General features: G+C 35.3%; 1 protein-coding gene across 50 annotated transcripts in view; it reads left to right on the top strand.

Annotated features, from left to right (window-relative positions):
• Positions 1–21391, top strand: part of cindr (CIN85 and CD2AP related) — a 114135-nt gene extending 92744 nt beyond the window's left edge. For 27 of the 50 annotated variants that reach the window (XM_073958552.1, XM_073958563.1, XM_073958548.1 and 24 more), the window contains 3 exons: positions 9317–9925; positions 12327–13665; positions 20770–21391. In XM_073958552.1, coding sequence (XP_073814653.1) covers positions 9317–9925; positions 12327–13665; positions 20770–20812 — 1991 coding nt within the window. In that variant the 3' untranslated portion in view covers positions 20813–21391. Of the gene's footprint in view, positions 1–9316; positions 9926–12326; positions 15148–20769 lie in introns of those variants that run through there. The other 23 variants (XM_073958572.1, XM_073958588.1, XM_073958580.1 and 20 more) reach the window with 1 other exon arrangement.
• The last annotated feature ends 1662 nt before the right edge of the window (positions 21392–23053 follow it).

Raw genomic sequence — 23053 nt, 5'->3', positions numbered from 1 at the left:
ATAATTTATTTATATTTTATTTATCCACAAGCGTGGATAATTTATTTGTAATTTATCCACAAACGTTGATAATTTTTTTATAATTTATCCATTTATAATTTATATATACATAATTTATCCACAAACGTGGATAATTTTTTTTATAATTTATCCACAAGCGTGGATAGTTTATTTATAATGTGTACTTTTATAATTTATATGTAATTTATCCACAAGCGTGGATAATTTAATTATAATTTATCTACAAGTGTGGGCAATTTATTTATCCGCAGGCGTGGACAATTTATCCACAAGCATGGGAAGCTTATTTATCCACAATCGTGGAAAATGTATTTATCTACATAATTTATTTATCCACAAGCGCATGGATCATTTATCCATAAGCTCAAAAAATTTATTTATAATTTATCCTCAAGGGTGAATAAATGTATTTATAATTTATCCACAATCTTTGATAATTTATTTACAATTTATCCTCAAACGTGGATAATTTATAGATTATTTTTTTATTTTATTTTATAATTTTTTTATATTTTATTCACAACCGTCGATAATTTTTTATAATTTATCCACAAGCGTGGATAATTTATTTATAATTTATCCACAAGAGTGGCTAATTTTTTTTATAATTTATCCACAAACGTAAATAAGAATTTATCCACAAGCGCGAATAACAATTTATCCACAAGCGTGGATGAGAATTTATCCACAAGCGGAAATTATTTCTTATCCAAACGCGTGTATAATTTTTTTATCCGCTATTGGATTATTATGCATGGAAGCATGAACTTGTCCACAAAAAATATATCGTTTTAAGCAGAATCACAAGGACTACCTTCGATGACAATATCAAAATAATAATTAGTTTTGAAAATTTATAAGAGGTACCGAAAGGAGTTCTCCGATATAGTCCATTTTCGAACTTGATTTTCAGTGAAATATTTCGATGTGAAAGTTTCGAAAAAAAAATCGGATACTCAATACTCACCAGGCATTATAGTTGGTGTCGACAGGTTTCTTTTTTTAAGATTTTGGTCCCTTTTCTCGTGAAGTCCATGCCCCCGAAAAAAATATAAAAATATATATTTCGAGGTGCATTATTTTTAGGCAGATCTATTACTCCCTTCGAGAGTTATCGAGAGTTATCGCTCATATTCGAACTTGATCTAAGTTGGGACAAAATCCAAAAAGTTGGATTCTTCCATTCGAGAGTTGTCGTGCTCACTAGCCAACCAGACGGAGATAAATCGACTCCAAATTGCCCGAAGAAGAAATCCATATTTTAAACATACTTATAGCACGTTTAAATATATAAATTCACCAGATTTCAAATGTCAATTCGATATCGTATACGTCAAATAAATCCTAGTTATAAATACACAGGCTTTTATTTGACGTGTACGCTATGGAATTGTCATTTGAAATCGAATGGATTTCGTAAATCTAAACGTACTATTGGGTCCAACACCATTAATTCGACGTGCCTGATAATATAAACGCGAATAACTTCTCATTAGGATAAGGCTATTGTCAGGTCTACATTATAGCTTTTTGTCGGGTTAACCCCCTTCATGGAGAATTATTTGACGTATACACAATGGATTTGGCAATTTAAACGCATTGGATTCTAAATCCACTGCAATTTTGATATATTACTAATAAATTGCATGCATATTTTATATATCGGTAATGGTAAAATTGAATTCTATTTCACTATGCGACGTCAAAACCTGAGGGCACAACTGGTATAAGTCAAAGATCCGCAAATAATGACTCTCCGTTATAGAGTTTTCGCGTGGTCATTGCTTTTATATTGCTGCCACTGCCAAAGCCCTTTTAGAGTGTACTGCTTGGAGCTATACTTAGCGATCAGAGGAGTTCTGTGGTGTATATTTATTGTGGTGTACATAAATACTACAAATAACCTATTAAGCCCTGAGCACCGAGTCACTTTAAAAGTGAATCATGCTTTTGCCATTCGTTTTTAAGATAAAGTAGAAATTTGCTTCTTAGGTCGTTAAAAAATGTCATCCTAAGGATCGTCTTGGGCTTGAAAGCTTTTTCCTGCATTTATTGTGCCATAGTTCAAATAGTTTCTGTAAACTACTGTTTTGCATTCTTCCCTTTATACGATTTCTGGATTTTCTATCAATGCGACTTGTTGTAATCAGGCTGTATGTTGGTTGTGGTACGACGACAACAATTTTGTTTTTCAATACGCTTCTTTGTTGCAAACATTTGCTCGCTATTACTCAATGTCTGCTGGTTGATTACCGGTTTCTTGAATGCCAAACAATTTTGCATTTGAAATGTTCGTCGTTGCTAACATTTATTTTGACAAATTCATACCAATATCAACATTCCAACTTTTCAAATTACCATTGCAGCGAAACACATTCGTTCTCATCTACATACATACGAGCGGGCGTGTGTGTGTGTTACGACGGACCGCTCTATTGCTGTGATAAATTTCAATTTTAATTTTTTTCAATTTAGTTGTGTTTCGGTCGCCCTCGGACGTGTTAAGTTATTACAACCAAAAATAGTTTCGTAATAAAATAAATTCTAAAAGCTTTTTTGTTACAAATAACGCTCGAGGCAGACAAGCAAATGAATGGTAGCACCCAACTGAACAAATAAAAAAAACGAACGAACAACAACAGAATACCATAAAACAAAAATAAAATTTTCATATTTACCCTTTTTACAAAACAACAACAAATGAAAATATCTGAAAAAGGTATAGTGAAAGTGTTGACTCTGACATGCGCTGCATAATTCAATACTTCGATTGCATTATTTGATAATCGATTGTGTGCATTCATTATATGTATGTATGTAGTGCTGCATACACCAAACCAACTTTATGTGTCGTCACTTATAATGAAAGTTTTGAGTTATAATTGTATTAAAACCATAACTTCATGTTGATCTTATGGGACTTTCCTTTTCCATATAGTTTCCAAGTTCTAAAAGTGTTAATTAAACATTAGTCCACAATTTCGTTATGTTTTTATACAAAATCGATTCGATTCATTTAGTGCGCCGTGGAAAAATAAGTATTAGAAAAATCAAGTACACATTCAAATAAATGTCGTCAAATCCTATCGTGGAATTAATGACTTGACTTTAATAAAAGTTTTCACACAAAGTCAATGCATTAACATCTTTTTAAATCCTATAGTGATATTAAGTGTTAAATCTCAAAAACAAAAACTGTGTTATTCAATGTTATTCAAATTCAAATCATCTTGATTTTTTCTCTAATCTTTAAATAAAAAATAATAATTTTCTAAAAAAACTCAAAAAACTAAATTGTTGAATCATCGAAACAAACATCTGATTGGTTTTATTTGGTTTGTTTATTGTTGTTATCACAACCTGTTTTGTTGGTTTTTTAAGTGATGATTCTTTAATAAATAATAATAAAAACAATAACAAAAAATGGTGTTTGATGCGGTTTCAATCAAAAAAAACATGTTTAAAGCATTGAATTTGGTTGATGTTGTCACAGGTTCAGATTCCAAAACACAAACAAAATCTCAAAGCCGGTAGAGTTCTAAACAAAATTCAATTTTTACCTACAAAATATATATTTTTTACCTAATATGGGTAGTGGTGTTTGATGTCATTTTTTTCGGTGAGAGTAGAAATAAAAAAACGAAACCTCGATAATTTTATCTCAATGAAATGAAATCATCATCAATAGTCGATTGTGGTGGCTAGGCGTGAAATTTAAATTTAAAATAGTTTAGCGAACTGAATTTCTTGTATTGATTAGACAAAAAAGTGATCTGGTGTAACTGTGTTTAAATTAAAAACTTATAATAACAGTATCATTGTAGAGATTTGAAACATAATAATGGAGGGTTTGTATTAATTATAGGTACCCAGCAAAATGTTCGATGCCATTCAATCATGGGTGCAAGTGATCTGGCATGTCATCTTTTTAGCATCTTCATCGATGAATTTTATATCAGAGTGGACCCCAAAAGATGCTATTCATTTTTGGATCCAAAGCATGCCATTTACACCAATGTTTTGACATGTCATTTTCATCAATGCTTTGGCATGTCATTTCCACCAACCCTTTGCAATGACATTATCATTAAGACTGGAGTTTTAACAACGTTGGTTTTGATTTCTAGACTCCGAAAACATCAAGCCTTTTGTAAATAATTAATCTTATATATTTACAAAAATGTGTATAAATAAAAACACAAAATTCATCTCTATTGGATCGATGGAATGGGTTCAAATGCTGATTAAAAGATCGGATCTTCCACTAGTTTATTTTGCAAATGCTGATGAAAAGATCGGATCTTTCGTCAATTCCTTTGCATTGGTTCAAACGCTAATGAAAAGATCGTATCTTTCACGACTTCGTTTGAACCAATGCAAAAGATGCCGTCTGGCTGGCAGGAGCGCACGATAACTATCGAACGGATCAACCGAGTCGGTCCAAAATTTGACTTCGTAATATTTTGTGCAAACTTAGTTTAAAATCGAAGATGGGTCATATCGGTCCATTCCTTTGGATACATCCCCCTCAAAACTTTTCGCTAAGATGGTGTGCACGATAACTCTCGAAGGCAGTAACCGATTTGGTCCTTAATTTGCTCAACGTAATATTTCTACGAGACATATGAAGAAAATATGAACGTTTAGGGAAAAGGCCTGTTCTCGAATCGCTTCGATTCTTTTTAATACTCTACAAATGAATTCAATCATCACCGTATAGTCGAGGTCATATGAAAATGCAAAGTTTCGAGACATTTTTTTAAATTTTTGTGGAAATCCGCTCTTTGGAAATCAAGTCACTTCACAAAGATAAACCGGCTATTTCAGGAGTTATGGTCTCTAGAAACTAGATTTTTTTCAAATTTTGACATCTGTCTTCATTAGGCCATATCACAGCCATATGTATAGCTAAATCAAAACTTTTGGTATCTGTGTAAAGGTGGGATCCTCTTCCATCCCAAAACCCAGTCTGGTGCAAAAGACATTCTTCATAGAGTAAAAATTTCCGGAATTCTACACAAAACATTTTGGACAATTGTTACCCCTAAATATTTTTCGATCTTAACGAAATGCAATACCGTTGTTAATGAGAGGCCTAACTGTACTTTGAATCGATATCACAAAAATTACAAGCTCTAGGTTGGAAACCAGACGGATTATGTCCGTCGGACCAAACTTCCGCCGACTCGCCTGGAATGGTTTTTAAATTTTCGGGGACAAGTCAATGCTTCCTGAGAAATTGTCGCAAAAACTCGAAAAACCCTACAGACGTCAGAAGTAGTTCACCAGATGGATTGCGGAGATGAGCACATAGTTGAATGTCCTGGTCGATGTTAGCAGAATTTCGACCATCCTGGGGGGTAACATTCGACAGGGTGTTCACGACGTCCGCGTATGCCACCGCTATCTGCGACAAGCTGAGGTGTAGGAACAAGGTCCTCAAGTCCCTAGCCGACAGCACTTGAAGTGCAGACAAAGAAACCATGTTGACACACATATAACGCGATGGGTTGGTCTGTGGTAAGCTCTGTGGTGCTAGTCTGGTCGGCGAACAGTATTTAAACCTACCGCCCTGAGAACTGCAACAACTCTTCATGTTGGACCATCTGCATGAGAAATCGAACATTCTTCCAGTACAGCAACACAAAAGCAGTTGCTCGGGTGTTACCGTGAGATTCATCACCGTATTGTTGATAGGACTGTCCCACCCGCGCATGTCAGGAAGTGTTTTCATTATCAAGAGAGATTACAGTCATAGGCTGACTGGTTCCTTTTTACTTGTTTCTTTCCGAATGTTCAGAAAAACAAAAATTAAATTTTTTGTAAAAAAAAATAACATTCTAGCATTTCATTGGATACCTGTAGTGCGATTCTCTAACGCATTTTTTGAGTTACCGACAAAAATCGGTAAACTTAAAATGCTTATATTTCGGTAATTAACGATATTAGTCGATAAGTTAGCGACAAATAAAAAGTTAAGTTCTACCAATAGCAACAGTGTTGTCAACTTATATTTGAAGTTTTAATTCATAATTTTGCGTTTTAATGTTATCGATTTTTGACGGTAAATTAAAAAAATTAGTTGAAGAATCGCACTACTGGTGTTGTATCTCTCAATGAAATATTTACATCCACTCTTTTCTGTATATCTTCCTAAAAGTTCGCAATTTGCACAAAAATCAGTTTAAGAACCTTTCTTGAGGAATATACTTGGAAAAATACTTTCTTTCAAACATAGGCTCGGGTACCACCTGCACGGTTTGAAATTTGTTTTAATGTTAATGACAGTAGTGTGTGTTTTTTGCTCCCGAAAATCCTCCAAAGGCCATCAATCACTGTAATGTTATTATAATATATAATTGTTCCACAAATATCCCACACGGGATTAGAGAGACTTCTCTCATATCAATGAGTGCACCCCGATTCATATTAGCTCAATTATGTATATGGAACCAACTGTTTATTGCCGAGTCCAAACGGTGTGTCTTAAAACACCACTTGTAGAGAAGTTTTACATGGCTGAAATACTCAGGAAATGTTGCTAACATTACTGAGGGGTATTTTGCCACCATTGAAATTTTTGATGTTGCCTGGCCGGGGAATCGTGCATACCATTGCACCTCGTTGGCAGCGCGTTCTTTCGTACCGGATTGGACCGAAACTATAGTATTTCGGCCAGCGGCTGCCAATCCAGCATCAAACCTGTGCTTCACGTAGGTTTCTATGCTGCTACAACAACAACAAAAACAACGGCCCCCAATGTAATGTTATTACCCTGAGATTTATTGTAAAGGGTGAATAATATATCTATTGGTACTGTCATTTATTCGAAGCAAAGCCGTTTTAGAATATTTTGTCAACAAGTTTGTCCACTTTTCTCAAAGTCGACATCGAAAAGATCCCACATACCGTTTTCCACTAGATTTTACTACACGTTTTAAGTTATATATTCTGATATATTCTGGACTGCTCATGTCTGTGAAAAGATAATAATACTTGTCTTTCAACTGATCTGAAGACAAGATCTTGTCTCCTCACGCTAAACATGAGTTCTGAAATCATGGCTTTTATAATTTAGTTTATAGACATCTGCTCTAGGACACTTTTGATATATTATCTGTTTCCGATTTTAACTTGACCATTATTGCATCATTGCATATTTTGTGTGACCATTATTTACATAAAATTGTTTATAGTAAAATATTTAGCTACTATTATTGACATATTTTTGTTTTTGCTTTTCTATTTGGTCATGGATAAAACAAACAATTGGGAATATCTTATTTGTTTGTTTCTATTGGTGCTTGTGTGTATTTTCCCCCAAACATACGCTGATGAATTTGTTATCCAGTCACGTATTTTAAAATAGCAATAAAACAACATACGAAATAGGTATAGGTTGCATTCGTCGCTTGTATTTATAACCTTCAAAACCATTTACATCATCCTAATGTGGGGATTAGAATAGAGAAGTATTTTGCAATTTACGTCTCAACCATTTTGCTTCTACTGTCGGCTGTCATTATTGCACAGAAATTTGTCAATATTTTCTTTTCCAATTAATCTTAAAAATATTCACAATTATTTTGATAAACATTGAAATCGATGCTATCCGGAATGGGGTGTGTTTTAAGAATTTTGTGTCACAACTCAAATTAATTTTGTAAATAAAAAACTTGAAACATTTTCCATTACTACTACTTACTTGTGTGTAATTCAACTTATCAGATCATTGATCTAAAGCGATTGCCATTTTTCATTAGTCCTATGACAACATACACCTCTGATTCATATGGGCATATGTTGAGGTATATGAATGAACAACGACTAAAAATGCATTTTGAAGCGTTTATTATTATTGATTGAATTTTATATTTTATTTATTCATTGTTTGAGTTTTTGTTATTACGCTTCAAAATTGCTATTCAATGTCATCATTTCAGTACAAACGAAAGCTTAGAATAAAAAAGGGGTACAACTGTTGCTTTTCTCTAAGCTTATAATCACTTTGATGTTTAATTTTAAATCACAATAAAGCCATAGGCTTTATAGGTCTGCAGTCGAACCTTGTTTCATATTTTATATGCCTAAGTTGATATAAATTGAAATTTGATTTATAGTAATTGTAATTAAATTTCTTTCCAGTTGTTATTACCTAAGAGATACATTGAAAAATTAGGAGTCTACAGTTTGGCCAAGCTTTTGTTAACAATTCTACAAAACAGATAACAGATAGTTTTCCCAAAGTTGGTATTTTATTCCATTCCCTTCTAACTGCAAATGTTTAGGACAAGCAAACAATATTGATGCAGACAAGCGAAGATTTATTTAATATGAAAACTTTACAATAATCGAAGCCATCGAGTCAAATATAATATAATTAAATAATACAAATTTCATGTATGTTAACACTACTCTAATATCAAAAACGCAAAATTATAAAATAAGTAGTAAGCAACTATTTGAAATAAAACTTTACTTATTTTTGATATCCCCAATATTAATTTAAAATTTCTCGTCAAACCAGTTGCTACTGATGAATGCTTAGCCATAGCATCGAATTCTTCATACTGTGTGGATGTGATTCATAGAATTACTTTCTTAATACTATTTTTGAGCATTTTACTTACTCACACAAAATCAGTTTCGCCTATATCACACAACCCATACACCACCAAATTAATTCTTTCATTCATTGCTCATTTTAACGGCGGGAAGGCGAGTCTTAGAACGCATATCCAAACGTCGAACTTCCTCCTTCCCATAGCCCTCTTTATGATAAAAAAAAAAAAACAAAATAAATTTAATAATCATTTGGAAAGTGAAAAAAAAAAACAAAAACAACAATACCACCCTATACCTCCACCCATATGTAGAGATTAGAAATAACAGATAATAAAGCCATACCGGCAGCAAAGTGTTTGGCCAAGCTTTTGTTGTTTTCTTCTTTTTCTGTTTTGAGTTTGGTGTTTACAATTTCTTTGTTTGCTGCGTTTGAATTGTTAATGTGGAAAAGTAGTTCCAAACTGCTACTGTTACAATGCGTTGAGTTATATTTATTATTAAAACCAATGGTAAAAAGAAACCAAATAAAAAACCCACAAAAAATGAATTTTCAATTAACATTTAGTTTTGCCTGTAATTTGCTCTTGCTCACACCTAAACCCATGTTCAATATCTATAGCTTAAAAAACGTAGTTTTCGTTTTTAAAACAAACCAAACATATTAGCAAATTTTCCATTTCTAAAACCCAACAACTAACACTTAATTTGTTGCTTCACTTTACTTTTACAGTTTCGCCTTTAAATGACACACAACAAACACAACCTCAACAAAGCCACAGGACTGCCAAATCATCAAATCCTACGACGACGACCTCCACCACCACCAACACTACGAATAATTTAGGAACTGCTACCACATATACCGGATCATCCACAACATCAACGGTTAAAACTCTTATCAAAAAGTCTGGCAGTTCATCATCAACGCAATCGTCAAATCGCAAAGATAGTTTTGGTTCGCGTGATTCACTTAACGATATTCTATCGGAGACCGGTTTACCCACCGGCAATGTAGCAGCCCAACGTAAATCACTAGAAAATAAGAACTTAGATTTGAGTAATACATCAGATGTTGCGACACGTTTGGCCCTTAAGAAGCAACAAATGCATGTCCAACATCAGGAAACAAAGGTAGTTACGTCGTCGATTAGCAGCAGCAACACGAATACCACCATAGCTACCTCGTCAATAGGCGCCGCCGCAACCACAAGTGAGCTACGCAAAAGTATGGAAAATATGGACGAAAAATCAACAACAACAAAGACTACACCGCCACCAGTACTTAATAAGAAGCCAACTGTACCCGTTAAGAAGACCACGACTGTGACAAGCATCACAGGTGAGTAGATACATGAATACGCACATACTAAGTTGTATGTTAAATGTATCTTCAAGTAAGAATTCAAAATACTTTGCGATCTAATTAATGCATAGTCCTAAATGTTTTCTATTTATGAGAGATCTCTACATTAACGTGGGTCGATTAGTATATGGAAGGAATGGGCGCTTCGCGTTTCTAATTCTTAGGGTTGTACTGAGCAAAAAAGTCAACTATACCAACTACTAAATCGAGCTTCCACATTTTTTTATTTATTCTTTTAATCAAAAAAGCCCTCACACAAGCTATAACATGATAGAAAAAAATATAAAAATTTTCTAACTTAAAATTCAAAATTACTGTAATTCAAAAATGTATAAAATTTTGTCAACTAAATTTAGAATTTAAAACTTTACTAACGCACATTTTTTAAATAGTAAATGTAGGGAAAGACTGCCTATAAGTTGTTAGATACTGCCAGTAAAACCAAAAGTGTTTGATGATATTGCAAAGATTTTAGGTGCAAAGATAAGAAGTTTGACTTGCAGTTTTTCTCTTTTTTGGAAAATTTGCAAATTTCTTTGGGCTCATATTTCGTAAACTATTTGAAATATTGATTTATTTGGTTGACATTAGCTTCTCGGGCAATAATTTCTCTGAACATATTACTTAGAAAAAACTTCGTTTTCATGGTCAGAATGTAGAAAATTCACAATTTGTTGTCACTTTTTTATATTTTAGCATATAACAGCCAAACCATTGAGATTTTCGATCCAATACTAAGGCAACAAATTTAGCCGGGACAATGTTAAGAACTCCATAGTATATCGCAAAAGCATGGAACGCTTCTTCAGGTAGTTTTGCGATTTCAAAAAGCCAAAACTGGCTTAAGGAGCGTTCCAATGCTTTTGTGATGTACTAGAAAGAATCAGAAACGCGGAACGCACCTTAAGATGTTCAAATCGTCCCACCCCAAAGCACATTTCATCCCTATTTTCCTCTATTTTGGTAACAGAAACTTAGATCAAGTTGGAATATGGACTATATTAGTAAAAAATAGATGCAGTTTAAGAACTGAAAATTTTGTGTAGCTTTTCTTTTTAAAAAATTTTAATAGAAAAAATCTGTCTCTGAAATTACCATTTAGGAGGGGTCCGACACCTCTAGAGCGCTCCTTGACTACCTTAGCGGTTCAAACTTTACAATCAAATATTTGTTTCTATCATGTCCTGGTACCTTAAAATTTCACAAATATTGACTTATATGCTACTTAAATGCTGTTGCCGCAGATAGTCCTTATGGTGCAGATAACAATGATATTTTTATTCCGAAAGTGCATACATTTGGCTCCAATTTTTTACAAACATTTTTAGGTTCAATGCTTCTGGTACCTCTCCCAGAAACGCCCCTCGACGACCGCTTCTATGTGCCGGATTGACCCGAGGAAACAAAATCTGGGCCAGGGGTTGTCGTGATAGTTTTTATTTTTGTTTTGTGTGCGAAATGTCCTTCTTCTGTTCCCTGCAGGGAAAGTATGTAACCTCGTACAATGGCCTTTCTCCGTTTGTCATTTACCATAGGTCGGTGTGATGCAACGGATGCCGTGAATTAATATGAGTACATTTCAGGAATTGTTCAGGATTGACCTTCCTGAGGGAGTGTATTGTAGGGATTGTATTGCTTCTTGCCGATCTCTAGCGAGTCTTCGTCGTCTCCATCGGAATATGAAACTCCCCGCAGTCTTTAACACTGCGTATTGCTGTTCAATGAGATTGTGAATTTGAAGAGTGAAGTGTGGAACCACCGGTATAGAACAGCTAAATGTATATATCCCGCCGATGGGAGCCACGTTATTCGCCTGATATCAGCCCACTGTTCCTTGGGTCGAACCATTTCCATAGCCTCATCTCCGTTAATAGACCAAACGACTTCATAACATCTGAATGCCGTACTTTCCTCACCCGTGTGGAGGACAATTGGCAAGGATTCAGAGAAGTCACCAACCAAAGCTTCAGAGAACTGCCCAATCCCTCTGATGTTCGGGTAGCAGGAAGGAATTTCCGAGACATCATCACTGCTGCAGCCGCTCGCCATATTCCCTACCGACCCAAGAGTCAAAAACTGATATTGTAAGTCAGTAGATTAATCGGTGAGCACAAGTGGAAACAGTGGTAGAGCATATAACGTGCTGCATGCTTGAAACCGGCGGTAATACATTGTACAAGTTATACATGTAATAGGGATTTTTCTTGAGAAAAATTATATGTATTAAGAACGAAAAGTTAGAACGAACTATTAATTCCCAGAATCGATAGATGGTATTTTTTTAATAATTATGTATATTCTGCAGGTTTATTTCTTTCAACAATCCCGATTGATATTTGCTTTTTTAACCCCCTGCTTTTCTCGCATATCTTTCCAGGCAATATTTTATCTGGTATAAAACAAAAGGTCAAAAGTGTCGAAAACAAATTGACAACAGCAGCATCACATGACTATGCCGATGGTGTTGGTAGTAGTAAATTATCTCCGAGTGCTGTGGTGGCCTCAGACAATAGTGGTGTGGTGATGCGAAGAGCTGCCACAATTGCTGCCGATTCAGACTTTGATCGCGTTGAACGCGGCTCCATCTTAAGCGATATGCGCGCTGGACGCGTTAAGGCGCCAAAACGTCGGCCACCATCGGCCGCCATTAGTACAATGGGCGAGAGCAATAACAATTCCTTGTATGTGAACGGTAATGGCAGTGATACTACACAAAGTGATGATCAACTGAAATCCGATGATAATTCAACGGGTGAAGAACAATTGGCCAAACCAAAACCTCGCGAGTGGGAAAAGAAAAAAGCACCCTGGATGGAAGAACTGAAAGCATCACAAGTTAAAAAGAAAACATCACCAAATGTTGATGGTGGGGCGGCAACGTCGTCGGGAGTTACGTTGGCTGATCGCACCTCAAAATTGTTCAGTGAAGATGTCAAGTCTACTACCAAACAAGAAGTATCAAGTACAAACTCTTCATTGACGGCTACGTCATCAACAAAAGTGCAATCCTCATCGGTTTCCAGTACAGTTTCCAGTACTAGTATAATGCAACAATCAATGGTATTAGATAGCAGTAGTAGTAGTAGCAGTAATGTAACCAGTAAAACACTCACCGATGCCATGACCAAGAGTTTAAGTGCTAAAATGGCCAGTGATGCAGCCGCCGCAGTAGCAGCAGCAACCTCAACAAATAATAATGCCTCAACCACCACCACCAGCTCAGCCTCTTCTAACACAGTCTTGGACGATGTCAAAATTCGACCAAATAGTTTGTCAATACGTAATCGTAGTGCATCACCCTCTATGGGTGGAGCAACTCGAAATGTTTTGAAAACGACCAATACCACCTCTGCTTCTCCCGCCGAAGCTACCAGCAGCAATGCACATCACACTAATTCACACACATCATCATCTTCTGTTGCCAAAACCACCTCCTCCACAAACTCCGCCAATGTCGCCGCCGACGCTCCCACCGTTGTTAACAATCATCATCATCATTCACATCATCAAATGGACAATGGTCACACCACCACAAACGCCAACAAACAACAGCAACAAGTGGATGGGAAACGTGTCTGCGACTTAGAATCCCGAGTTGAAAAATTGGAAATGCTGGTCCATGCTCAACAGCGTACAATTGATGAACTTGTACGCACGTTGCGTGAAGAAAGTGATCGCAATAAAATTCTACGTGCTGAATTGGATAAATATGCACAGTGCGTGACCCAAGTTTAGAAATAAAGCATCCCCTGCATTGTGTTTTTGTTTCTCTCGTTTAGAGATTTATGTATTATGTATGGCATTTGTTTTGTGTGTATACCTGTGTGTGTGTGTGTGTGTAATGATTGATTTTGATTTTCATTTGTCACTAATGTCTAGTTCTGATTGGACTAAAATCCAGTTTGGAACACAAACGTTAATATTCCCTGCCAATGCTCACATTTCCTCCTCCCTCTATTCAGTCTTTTGTTCATAGTGTAAGGACAACGATTATGATTTCTTCACCTTGCAAGTGGCATTATTTTTTTAAGACTATAAAAATTTAACGAGTAGTTACTCGTAGGCATTATAAAAAGTATTTTTTTTTTTTTTTTGTTAAAATATAGTATATACTAACACATCCCGAACCCCACAACAACTAGATGATACACATACATATAAATATATATTTTAGTGTCTTTCTTATAGACAATATTAAAATATTTTTTTATAAATAGATGATATACAATGTAAATGATTTTCTTCGTTATTGAAATTAAATATAAGTTTATAAAGTGGATAAAGTTACCCGTGAGAGACATTAATTTCCCATCTAAACATTTTCGTTTACAATTTTGTTTTAGATATTTCGTTTTTAAAGTACGGAGTTACTGTTCGCATGCATAACTACTTTTACACTTTTAGGTTTTAGATATTGATGGAGTTTTATTTTCGAGTCCAATCAACAGTTTTTGTAGATTTATTCAATACATTTATTTTTTACGTTGTTGAAATGAAGGCAAATACCTTTGCTGTTTTTAACAAAATTATTACATCTCTGGAACAATAAGAACAATCAAGAATATTAGGTTGAAAAATAATTTTACAAGTACAAGTATTATCTTGGAAGTGAAAGTTTCTATTTAAATCCTCTTCTCCCCTTGTTCCTTGTCTTTGATATGTTAATTTCTTTAAAAGATTTTATATCCAAATTATTGTTTACGAGTATATAATTCTGGAATGAAAGCACTTGTTAGAATATACATTTCAGTAGCGACAAAAACATTCCCATTTTTTCCATACGTCATTTTTTACTTTTGACATTTATCCACTTTAAATCTTATATTTAGTGCGACACTTAAAACGGTATCCATCCCAGCTATTACCGCAATACATGCAGCAAAAGCATGCGTACATATACATACAATATAATTTATATAGTAGATACCCTGCTTTTATTATATTCCAAATACTACTATACATTACCTTATATACATGATTTGTTGTAAGTTTTTTAATTGTGTTGTTTTTATTTTATTTTTTAAACTATATATGTATATGATAATCCCTCTACAAATGCGCCTCTTTTGTTAAATTAATATACGTATTGCATGTCTATTTTTTATTGCAATTTCTTAACACACAACAATTAAAGGATTTGAAATCCATTGTAATATTTAAATAATTCAAATATATATCAAGACATTCCCCTCTTATAACCATTGTTTTTTATTTGAATTTTTAGTTTGTGAATGATTTCGTATGGTGTTTCGTATCTTATTTGTATCCTGATACAATTTAAATGTCGACAATGCCTTCATAAGGTTACCATAAGGATTGCTTTGAAATTTCCACACCAGCGGTTCTTTGTATTGGATTGACGAGAAAACCAAAAGCGTTTCGACTTCTAACACAGCATTAAATTTATGCTGCCACAACAACAACATTTTACAATAAACTTATGGCATGTTTCACTAAGACGATATGAAAAAAACCGTTTGGTCTACTACCATACTTCTGTTTTTGAAAAATATTTGTTTCATTATAATAGTTTTAGACCCCAAGTATGTTTGGACGAAATCAGTTTCAAACAATTTGGAATCCATTTAGCCATGTATGTCCGGGTGGTTGTAGCCCACGATAAGTCTCGAACGATTTGGTCCAACATTTTATTCTCGCAATATTTCCCTAAAAACAACTCTCGAAGGGGGTAAACTATTGGCCCCAAACTTTGCTCGTGGTAACATTTCCTCCAGACGTATACTGGTGTGCGAAATAATAGAGCCACAGTCGTCACTAATGCATTAAACGTTTCAAAAACATTTCTGCAAAGTGTGTTTTGGCTGATTTTATCATTAAGTGGTATCCCATAAAAAAAGTTTAATCAACATTTGTCCAATTTGAGGTTCGATGCTGTATTGGGCAGGGCAGATATATCATTGGGCCTATAAGGAGGTGTGAAAAATAATAGAACCAACCCAAGTTAACAAGAATATTTCTTAAGAAAATTGTGATTTGACCATTAAAATTTTAGCAGAAAAGTTAGTTATCCTTCCTAGCAGTATTTTTCAGGATAAATTCCGGTCCACTTCTTCAAGTACCTGCCCCATAAAAGTTCAAAATATTTCCCTAAAACAACTCTCGAAGGGCGTAACCGATTGGACCCAAACTTTGCACTTGGTAATATTTCCTTCAGCCATATATCTGCTTTGAATGTGGACTATATTGGTCCACTCCTTCGAGTGCCTCCAACACAATTTTTTGGCACAAGCGCAGTTTAGGGACTCTTGTCGGATCGACATAATTTTTTTTGCATTAGGTTGTGCTCGGCACCTTTCACGACTATACAATTTTTTTCAACGGCAAGTCCAACTCAAATGGCTTATGAGTGTCCGATTTGGCCGAAACATTGCAAAATTTCTTCCAAACGTATGTACATCAAGTTCCAAGAAAGTCTATATTTGGTCCTAAAGCTGTGCAAAAACCTACGGTGACCAATGAAATGACTTATGGACATGATAACGATAGAAAGTAGTAATTGAGTCCAACCTTTGCGCAGCGTAATATTTCTTTCACACTTAAATCATGTTCGAATATCCTTCTGGTACCTTCCACACAGCAGGTAGTCATCGCGGCTGATATTACGACAGTACATTTTTATGGTTGTTAGTCCGTACTGACTGAGATAATTACCCTTAAGATGTAAAAACCCTAAGGCCATCAACAATGGCGCTTAAAGGGAGTCCTCGATTATGTAGTTTTATAAAAGAGGATAATGTGATCTATGTTTGACAGGAATATGGGAATATCTATGTCTTCTTGTTTGCACATTGGTGGCTGGGCATATTCATCAACTGGTAGAACTCTATAATTAGAGCCACCTCGAGCTAGACCATCCGTCAACTCGTTTCCCATTATATTTCTAGGTCTAGGTAAAGTTTCACGATATTGAATATAATATGCAGACTTTTCTTGTGTCAAGGTAATAGAGAATTTATGGTCCAAGACTTGAGAGCTTTAAGGACCGCTTGACTATCGACATACATATAAAGTCACCGGTGCAGTAAGACGCTGCAACTATCATTAAGCTTAAAAGATTATTTGATTAATAGGGTCTCGCAGTAAACGCCGGCCCCAGTGTCTTCCTCCCTCATCTATATATATATTGCCAGAGAAGAGTTACCTTCAGCCAAGTTTCCATACAGATAATTAGTCGGCATATATGTTGACTATCAATTAGTTTTAAGACTTTCGAATGTGCGAAATTCCATTGTTTCCGCTTGAAACTGTCCAGAGGTTGGAGATCCAGAATAAAGTGCACTTTAATTTGGACAGTGATGGTGATTGTCACCAGACAATAAGCGTTCGTGCAGGAGTAGAGCCAATAAGTCCTTCGCCCGCTCCACGACATTCCTTTTCCATGTCAAACGGTGGTCCAGTATTGTACCGAGGTATTTTGCCACCGGTGAAAGTGTCAATGCAACTCGGTCGAAAACTGTAGACTGGAAATCGTGAATTTTGCGTAAGTTCCGTCTTCTCTGGGTTGACTCTAAGACCACTGTCATAGGCCCAGCTTGGCAGTTGTCCCAGAACACCTTGCATAAGGTCTGACAGGGTTTGTAAAAATGGACCACATATCAGGACTTCCCTCATCATCGGCATAGGCCACCCCCTTGGTTTTCAGCTGGTCGAAATACAAGAATTTCACTTATCACCAGAAGCCAGAGTAGAGATGAGAGAATCCCCCTGCGGTGTGCTTCCGTTAACAGTTTTCCTCACGGAACCCTTTCCTATGTCTGAATTTATAATCCTACTTTCCAGTATCCAATCGATTAATTCCACTTTAATAGAAAGGAAGATAGATTGGTTTATAGTCTTTGGGTAATGTGTAACTTGTTTCCATAGGCTGGGTATGTGTTGGAAACGGAGGCAGGCCTCCAATACATTCTGAAGCATTATCGGTATTATACCACCCTTTCCGTGTAATTTGTAAGTCCGAAAGCTGTTAATCGCCCATTGAAGTCTTGAGATTTGCAGCCCTCTGGGATGTTAATGGAAATAGTTTTTATACCCTACACCACTATGTGGGAAGGGTATTGTAAGTTGGTTTTGGACCAATATTTTGTAACAAATCGAAATAATGGTCGTAAACCTCTACTTATACCAAAATAAATGTCTCGACGAACAGAGTCGATCTGGCTATGCTGTCCGTGTCTGTCCGTCTATCTAAACCTAGTAATCATGCTACAGGTCGCAGTTTTGTCGTCACCAAATTTTGGATGTTGATCCGGGTCTCGGATAATATTCGGGGATCGGAATGGGCAAAAAACTTCTGTGGAGGAAATATCAAGGTTTTATTCCAATGTGAATATTTCCGCAATCTAACAATGGAAGTAGAAAATTTCACCATTACAATGCACAGTGATTACGATTGAAATATATATTCTCTAAACATATCAAATTTTTAACATCCAGCATTATTTTTGTAAATTTACAGCGGTTATATGCCAAGTTAAGTCGAAGATGTTGTGATTTGTATGTGAGGCCTTAAAAACGAAAAATATATCCGCAAATCATTTGTAGGTTATGAGTAAAATTATAAAAAATTGGAGAGATAAATGTGCAATTTTCAAAATGAAACTTATAGGTTATGGAATTGACAATGTTATAACAAAAAAAAAAAACAAATTCATAATTCGTTTTCTAACTTCATTAAAAATAATTTCTTTATAAATGACTTTTTCTGCTATTTTTAATATAATCACTATTAATTTATGTTGAGTTTTACTAATGTTGTGAGCATTTGTGAGTCTCGAATTTTTTTTAAAATGCAGGGCATAGTCTCTAGTTTACGATTAAAAAAAGTCCAGCTGCCCCATCTGCCACCCGCTATGTTATTCCTCTTATACCACGCCTGTAAAATCGTCAAAATTCCGAAAAACAGGTGGTACGTTTATGTGGGACCTATACCTAAACATGGACCTATACTGAACATTTTTTGCAAGGAGGTATTTTGCTCGTTCCAAATCGGTCGGAAAATATGGGCAAAATCGTCAAAATTTCGAAAATCGGGAGGTACGTTTATATGGAGGCTTTAACTAAACGTAGACCGATATTGACCATTTTTTGCATGGAGGTATTTGGTCAGAACTCAAAATGCCAAATTACAGACAAATCAGTTGGAAAATTTCGCTAAAATTGTCAAAATACCGAAAATCTGAGGGCAAATTTATATGGGGGCTATACCTAAACGTGGACCTATATTGAATATCTTTTGCAAGGAGGTAGTTTATTCACTCAGAACTCAAAATACATAATAACATCTAAATCGGTACTAAAATCGTCAAAATACCAAAAATCGAGCGGTACCTTTCTATGGGAGCTATACCCAAATATGGACCTACATCCACTAAAAATGGTTTTTTATCTTTTTGGCTTGTTATAAACCTACGTTTAAAATTTGGAGGCGGTAGCTCGATTAGAACTATTTTTGGCACTCTTTTCCATACAAGTGGGACCACTGTGCAATGATCCAAATTAGGTTGGTGTAGGTTGTCAAACAACGGAGATATTGCAATATTCGCTAATCCAAACCAATTTTTCATTTTTGGGATTTGAATTGTAATTACGAATATCACAGGTCTGGTTGGGGATCTTCCAAATTCAAAGCCCTGGCATGAAAGTAGAAAAATCTCACCTTTACGAAGATATCGCAATACTCGGTAACATATCCCATTTTCCATTTTTTATGAATTGTAATGACGAACATGCCAACATTGGTTGGACGCATTTCAGCAAAAGTGACCAATATTAAAGAAGACATTATGAGCTTTCAATTTGTCCCCATTTGCGTAATCAAAATGATTTTCTATAGGGCAAATGTACCTTTAAAGTAATCGATGTGCATTTATGAAAATACCTTGATTTGGAGAGTGCTGTAATTATCACATAGTCGGCCCCGTCCCGACTCACTTTTTATATAACTAAAATATATAAATATTTTTTCCAAACTAACACAAAGTTCGAAAACGTATTATATCAGTCCAGTTCATCTTATAACATCTCCACTGTGAATATTTTACTTAAATTCGTAAAAACCATATTTCTGAGATAAGAACAACAAAAGTTCCCAAAATCCCCACTAGGACTACGCAACATATTGTTTTGAGACCAGTTCACACTGAAAGCCCTAAATTGTGTGTTCTTTCAGATTGTGCATATAAAGATCGTTTCAGAAAATTCGGGAAAATTAATTTCTTTTGCACCTTGAACCCTTAAAGTAATATTCCGCAAAAGCTGTTCCAATGCACTGTCACGACATATCACTTGATCACGTTGATAATGTTTTTTTGTCTTTCCTTTTAATAATGAAATTAAAATTATTGGTCTGTTCCAGTACTGCAAGAATCTACTAATTTTTACTATTTTCTTCGATAACATAAAGGAAAATTTGTTATCGTAGTAGAAAGTAGTAGCTTCTTGCAGGTTCTGGAACAGAACATATATTTGATTGTTTTCACAATAATTCAAATACTACACATATATGTTAATATATTATAATAGTATTATATGTATGATAAATTAATATTTTATACTATTAAAACTTATTTATTTTTTAAATTAAACTAAAGTTATTACTTTAAAATTATTCTTAACAATAAAAACTTTAAAAATAAATATTATTGTGTTTTTTTTTTATTTTTTGTCAATTTGTTTAAAAATACTAATCTAATCCAATAAATCATATGCATTTTCTTCTACTTTATTATATTTGTAAAATAAATATGCTTACGCTGCGCCCACTCTTGCATCGCCTTGGCTATTCATACGTCCTTCTACAGGAAACCTACACGACGTGGCAAATTTGACAATTGGATGTTCTAGGAAGATTTTTCATCGAAATCTCACATCGGCTACAGACTCAAAAAATAACATATTAGAACTTTTCGAAATGTGTATTGTTCAATTATTATACATTTTTTAATTTAATGCTTAAATGGCTTTAATTAAAATTAATATAAAATATACATATGTATTTTAGTAAATACACATTACACTTATATTTGTAGTTATGGTATTCCTTATACATACATTTATATACATATACAGAACAGTATAATACAACATACACATATAACAAAATTAATACTCGTACCAATCTATGTGATATTCAGTTATCAATTTTTAATTATTTATAATACAATAAAAAACAAGAAAATGAAAAACAGAACATTTACTACCACACAATAATACTTACAAAAAAAAATATGAAACAAAATCAGAAATTAGATAAATGTTACAAAAATATATATTCATACTTATGTGAATAAAAAATAAAACAATAAAGTGGTTGTAAATATAGATAATACAACAACAACATATACAATAAAATAATAATGTTTCATGCATTTTTATTCAAATACGATATTATAGAAAATAATAAAGTTAAATTTTCATCTACAATTATTACAAACCTGTTTTATTATAATATATGTACAAACAAGTTTTCGGGAGAAATACCCCTGGGGTTATTCTGATCCTGGGTGACGTAGGGAATGAAAGATACCAAGGAACGGTCTTGGCAAAGCCCAGGATTTATCTTGGTCCCTCTTTCATCTCAAGTGGACACAGACCTCCCCGTGGTGTTGTAACGACAAGTTCCCTCCGGTTGCTGGGATAGCCAGGGTCTGCCACAGAAATTTGTAAGTGGAAAGACCGAGAGAGTGATAACACGGATTTCTTGTTGGTTTTTAATCAACAATGTTTTTATTATTTCGTTTTTCTTTTATTTATTTATTTCATAAACAACTTTACATTAATTCAAGCCATCGGAGGAGGAGTACACAAGTATAAATTATTAAGTATATTCAAAGGTAGAGTTCCCGCCGCTCGTTCGGGGTGACCTGGATAAGTTCACCTCTCCGCTCGACGTCGACAGTCCAGTCTCGACGGAAGACCCGAGTAGACTCTGGATATGGGCTGTGTGGGAGACCTGGATAAGTTCTTCGTCTATACCGGCCCTTTGGGTGACCTGGATAAGTTCGCGCTCCGTCCGGGTTCTCCTCCAGATAAGTTACCGTGGAAAGGTCGGCTAAACGGTAGACCTGAACAAGGTTTCCGTAGGTGTCGCGAGAGATCTGGATAAGTTTCCCGAACTGATTGGCTAACTGGACGAGTGTACGCGGAAGAGAGGACTCAGGACAAAGATACGCGAAGGGGTGTTCCAAGAGTTACGAACACTTCATGGAATCTGGAAAGGTTACGCGAAGACCCAACAGTTGCGGACACTTCAAGGAGTCTGAACAAGGATACGCGAAGGGGTTCCAAGAGTTACGAACACTTCAAGGAATATGGGCAAGAGTACGCGAAGGAATTCCAAGAGTTACGAACACTTCAAGGAATCTGGGCAAGAGTACGCGAAGGAGTCCCAAGAGTTGCGAACATTTCAAGGAATCTGGGCAAGAGTACGCGAAGGAATTACAATAGTTACGAACACTTCAAGGAATCTGGGCAAGATTACGCGAAGGGGTTCCAAGAGTTGCGAACACTTCAAGGAATCTGGGCAAGAGTACGCGAAGGAGTTCCAAGAGTTACGAACACTTCAAGGAATATGGGCAAGAATACGCGAAGGAGTTCCAAGAGTTACGAACACTTCAAGGAATCTGGGCAAAGGTACGCGAAGGAGTTCCAAGAGTTGCGAACACTTCAAGGAATCTGCAAAGAATTAAGTATCACCACTCTGACTCACCTGGTTATCTGTAGCTATTTGATTACACTCGGTTAAATTCGCGCACTTGTTACTTCGACTTCCTTTGAACACTGACTCATCCCCTTTCAATTTCCTCTGGTCCTTTTATAGGAAAACAGTCGGTACCTATTCCCCATTAAACAAATATAATTCAGGTATTTCTTGGTAGGGGTAACCGTGATGATAGGCGTCACATATTACCAATGATGATAGGTCTCACCTATTACCAGACCGATCGTGGCCTTGAGTCGATCGGTCAGTGAACTTAACGGTTAACACTTGAACTACTTTAGTAAACAAATATGGGGGGTGGTTAAATCATTTTGGAAATAAACATAACATAGACAAAGGGTGTAGACGAAAACGAGCGTAGCGAC

This window comes from Musca autumnalis, unplaced genomic scaffold (genome assembly GCF_047663935.1).
Source record: "Musca autumnalis isolate F117 unplaced genomic scaffold, ASM4766393v1 scaffold_1, whole genome shotgun sequence".
NCBI classification, from domain to species: domain Eukaryota; kingdom Metazoa; phylum Arthropoda; class Insecta; order Diptera; family Muscidae; genus Musca; species Musca autumnalis.
This window is presented reverse-complemented; position numbering and strand designations above follow the sequence as displayed.